Here is a 4,631-nt window from a genome sequence, read left to right on the forward strand (position 1 = left end):
ATAACCTTAGAACTGCAGGGGTACTACGAAACTCGAGATTCGAAGTTCGTGTCGTGTGGTCCCTCTGACACTTGTACTATTTAATTTGCTACGACGTAAGTCACATGTAAAAAACCAAAATGATGCCTACATGTGAAATTTTATGTGCTCCACCTTTAATAGATGGCGGTGTTGTCAATTCTGTTATCTGACAGTCCTATTTCACATATTCAATTAAATGTGTTTTGTCTGTGGTTTTCTCCTATTCTGTGGTAAATAATGTGATATGGCGTCCTCTTCCTATTGCTGTTCTGGGCCTATTTATTCATATTTTGTGTTGATACAATAAAATCCAAACTGACAAATGCCCGTAATCAGCGCAATTGAATCACGTAGTTGATTTTTGGTGTAACGGCTACGCGTTTACCATGAACGTGCAAGTGCAAGAGGTGCAAGTGTTAAATCAAAATCAAGTTAGACCAGACCAATCAATCTTACAAAATGCCTTGGTGCAGTTACAAACACCTCAAGAGCAGCAGCAACAACAGCAACAGCAAATGCCGACGCAAATGTTGACCACCATTTCCGTGGAAGTGGCTGTTGACGAGACCAAGAAAACTAAGGCGGATAAAAAGAAAAAGGAAGCTATTGATGGGCAAGCAAGGGAGATCATATTCAAGGTAATAAAATTTTTCGAGAGCGAAAAACAGAATAGAGGCTATGCGTTCCCTGTTGAAAATGTGATCAAGCGGTCGTGTGCGGCCACGGGGCTTTCAGAGAGCACCATAAAACGAATTAAAAGAGACGGTTTACGCGCTGAAGCGACGCAAACGCGTATGACAGGACCGAAGAAAAAACGAGTCAGGAAAACGAAAGTGCAGCTCGATTACTTCCAATTGTGTGCTTTAAGAGGCATAGTAAACAGCTATTCCATGAGAAAAGAAGTACCAACGCTTGGTAAGATTTTAATGGCAGCCAAGCATGAATTAAACTACCGGGGGGGCAAGGAATCCTTAAGGTTAATACTGTTGAATAAGTTAGGGATTAAGTTCAAGAAGTGCGAGAAGAAGAATAAAAAGCCCCCTGAGGCTCCGCAGCAGCCAATACAGCAGCCACCACAGCACATGATGCCTCCGCCGATGCCTCAGATGAAACCCATTGACAATCAGTGTGTGTACACAACCATGATGCAACAAGTGCCACCAGTGTCATACTAGAAACTTTTTTGTTTAAAAATTGCTTAATCATGCAATGCAGTTTGCTGCTGGAATTACTGGGATACATAAATTTAGCATAATGCTACTGTTCTGTGGTAAAAGCCATGGTGGTCTAGTGGTTTGACCTATGGCCTCTCAAGCAGAAGATTGTGGGTTCTAATCCGAGCTCTCACGTCTTGAGTTTTCAATATTTATGTGCAAAATTAGCACAAGCTTTACGGTGAAGAAACCTGTACAAACCTAAGAAGCAATTCAATAGTGTGTGTGAAGTTCCCAATCCAAACTGGGCCTGTGTGGGAACTACGGCCCAAGCCCTCTCATTCTGTGACTCCTCACCTGGGCCCAGCAGTGGGACGAATGGATTGGGATGATGACTATTGTTCTGTGGTGTGCCACAGGAGCTAGCTTGCAGCTGACCCACTGCACTCCAATGCTGCTACAAAAATTTTTTTTTTTAGATACCGCCTATTGCCTAAGACCTGTCGCACAACCTAAAACTAATTTGGCTAATTTTTAAAGTAATCTTACACCTAAAGGTGATCGAAACTAGGAACAGAAATTGGCAAATCATAAGTTAATTACATGCCACTGTGGTGACGTCTGACAGGTTAAAAGGGCAGTGTAAATGCTAAATCTATGTTCCCACATCCACAAAAGAAGTTGTAAGTAGAGGGGCTGTTGCAGCTGGAGTGATGGCAACTATCTTTAAATAAAATGGAGTTTACTAAAGATAGTTTGAATGAGGGCTACCATTTTCGCGCTCACCAGTTGGCGCCATTGTAGACAAAGGTCCTGCCTGAAGTAAAGTGGTTAGTTTGTTATTATGGGTGTGAAAACAAAGTGATTTCAGGTATTGCAATATATTCACAAAATTATTCTAATTATAAATAAACCAGAGCTCACCCAAAAATAGTGAGATTTGATATTTCGGAGACCTCTCGCTACACTAGCGCCGAATAGCAGCGAATTCATACGCGATAGCCCTCATTGCCCCTTGGTGACAACAAGGTTCTTGACTTTCTAGACAGATTTGTAAGTTCCCTAATGTGCATTATAACTGTGACAGTAAAATTTAGGTATTGAATGTTTGAGCTAAGTTTGAGGCTATTCTGAGTGGACTAACTCAGGCAGACTTTAATGAACCCTAGCTGAGCTGGGAGTTGCCAAACATTTGCACCAGGACAGACATTAAAGACTCGGTAAAAAGGTCTGTACAGTCCCCAGCTCCAATGACACAAGAAAGTGTGCACAAATATTGGATATGACTCTATTTTTAGAGCCAGTAGGGCAAGTCAGATATTTTGGCATTCTCCGCTGTGGCAGATATTAATGCAGGGGACTGTACGAGAAGCAAGTGAATAAAATTACAAATTTTACTTACAGTTTACATGAATCTATTGAAATTGCCACTTTGATCACAATAGGTGAATCAATGAACTATAAACAATACATTGCTCACCGTGACCTATTAAGAGTCAAGGTTGTTGATAGTTCATTAGTATATCTATACATTTGCTAATGGCTGGAACTTTAGTTATTCTATTTGGGAGATGTAAAGTATTTTTTTTAAATCTTTGAGTTTGATTGAAATTGCAATGTTGAGGTTTAGGGGCTGTTTCAGGGGGTGTTGTTAAATGTGATTCCGTCTCCGTCTATTCGAACAAAACAAATAGAGACGGCATCACATTTAACCATCAGTTAACACTAATCAATGGATGGTGAAACAGCCCCTTAGTCTAAAATTTTAAATAATCAATTGGGTAGGGTATTGAGGGCATTTGACCTCAAGCCTTTGTTTAATTTTACTTGAAAGATCGCTTTTACAAATTATATCCTTTTATTTATTTTAAAACAAATAGTTACTCAATTTTTAAATATAATTATTTTATTTTGACAATCTAAAATATCACATCAGATGTTGCAAAGTTGACTAATATTATAGTACCAAATGTGGTACACCATTTATGTTGAAGAAAAATGTTCTATATATGATACACGGAATGGAATTTAAGAAGTCGAAAGTGCTGTCTGTGGGCACGCCAGATCTATTACGATAGGTTTCAAGTGTGTTGATAGATATCTTAAATTAACAAAAAGACAAATAAACTTTTGTGGTTTAGAGTTGGCCACATTTGATATGTATCAACACACCATTATTATTGAAGACTTAATGAAAGTATTACGTTTATCTTTTATTAGAGTCTACGCTGGCTGGCGTGGCTGCACGAAGCTGGCGCGGGTGCAGGTAACATCGTATGCAAGCGACGCGCGCAGTTAGCGCTGCTCGTACTGTTGTTCAACAGGCGGCTACCCGCTCAGTGCAAGCGACGGCTAGCGTAGTCCCTAAGAATCCTGTTCTTTCATTTATTTAATGATATTCAACCTCATCTCGCACTGCTGGTCACTGGCGAATCATTCTATTAGGTCAAGTCTAGGTTCGTGGAAGTCACGGACGCTAGAAAAGTTTGTAGGTGGTATTAATCAAAAGATCTCTTCCAAATAATCTTTGCGCAGGTAGGATAATATAATTATTTAATTTAGGCCAGTGCGTGAGATGGGGTCAGTTGTCAGAAAATAAATTAAGTTACCTTATGGGACTATGAGTAAATAAAAGTTGTAAAATAAAATAATAGGTTAATTCAGGCCTTACTTTGCTAAAGTATCAATGAATTATAACTATTTTTATTACCATGTTCCTGTGCTACAACTGCGGTTATAAAGATAAAACAGCTTTTACTTCCAATGTTTACAGTAAGATAAAACGATTATTTAATACTATAAACTGCTAATAATTACAAGGGACTTAAAAAACCTCTTATGTTGCGGTGGTGCGACTCCAAAATTCTGTTTCATACCGTCTCTCTCACTTCTATTAAATACTATTAGCTTGAACGAGACAGCACGATACGAGTACCAATTTTGAACTTTAACAGTATGGATGTGTACGGTCCATAACAAGTTATTTTTTCTAGGTCTCTTGTCTGTCCCATAATTAAGTTTTGCAAGTAGCCTCCTCATGCGTGCCATGTTTCTACGTCGACATTGGAAAAAAATAGGCCTTGCTCTTACATAGCACTTCAGAAGTATTCAGAAGTGCCACTTCTTGTATTTTTAATTATGTAATAGGTTGAGACCTATAACCTAATTAAAAATACAAGAAATTTAAAAATGTCATAGGAAGCATTTGGTATCCTGTCTTTTCGCATAATTATTGTTTGGCATATAGCGCCTACAGACTCACGCGAGAAGTCTCGGCGAGAAGTCTTGCCGAGAAATTGCGCGAGAACCGAGAAGGCATCTACACTCATGCGACCTTCTCATTCGCATTCTCGATCGTTATCCGGAATGGACGACAGTGCAGCGGCTTGCATCCCATAAAATAGGCTCTGAATGAAAAATGTTCTATGAACTTTAATTCTAATGCGTTACTCCACA

General features: G+C 39.2%; 1 protein-coding gene across 2 annotated transcripts; it reads left to right on the forward strand.

Annotated features, from left to right (window-relative positions):
- Positions 1 to 246: 246 nt before the first annotated feature.
- On the forward strand, positions 247 to 4,414 carry LOC141444891 (uncharacterized). Of its 2 annotated transcripts, XM_074110638.1 has the most exons (2): positions 247 to 659; positions 3,396 to 4,414. In XM_074110638.1, the coding sequence occupies exons 1-2, from the start codon at positions 408 to 410 to the stop codon at positions 3,534 to 3,536; spliced, it is 393 nt and encodes a 130-aa protein (XP_073966739.1). In that variant the 5' UTR covers positions 247 to 407; the 3' UTR covers positions 3,537 to 4,414. The 2 variants fall into 2 exon arrangements, with proteins under 2 accessions (XP_073966739.1, XP_073966738.1); XM_074110637.1 differs by having other exon boundaries at positions 247 to 4,414.
- Positions 4,415 to 4,631: the final 217 nt, after the last annotated feature.

This window comes from Choristoneura fumiferana, chromosome 30 (genome assembly GCF_025370935.1).
Source record: "Choristoneura fumiferana chromosome 30, NRCan_CFum_1, whole genome shotgun sequence".
Classification (NCBI taxonomy): Eukaryota; Metazoa; Arthropoda; class Insecta; order Lepidoptera; family Tortricidae; genus Choristoneura; species Choristoneura fumiferana.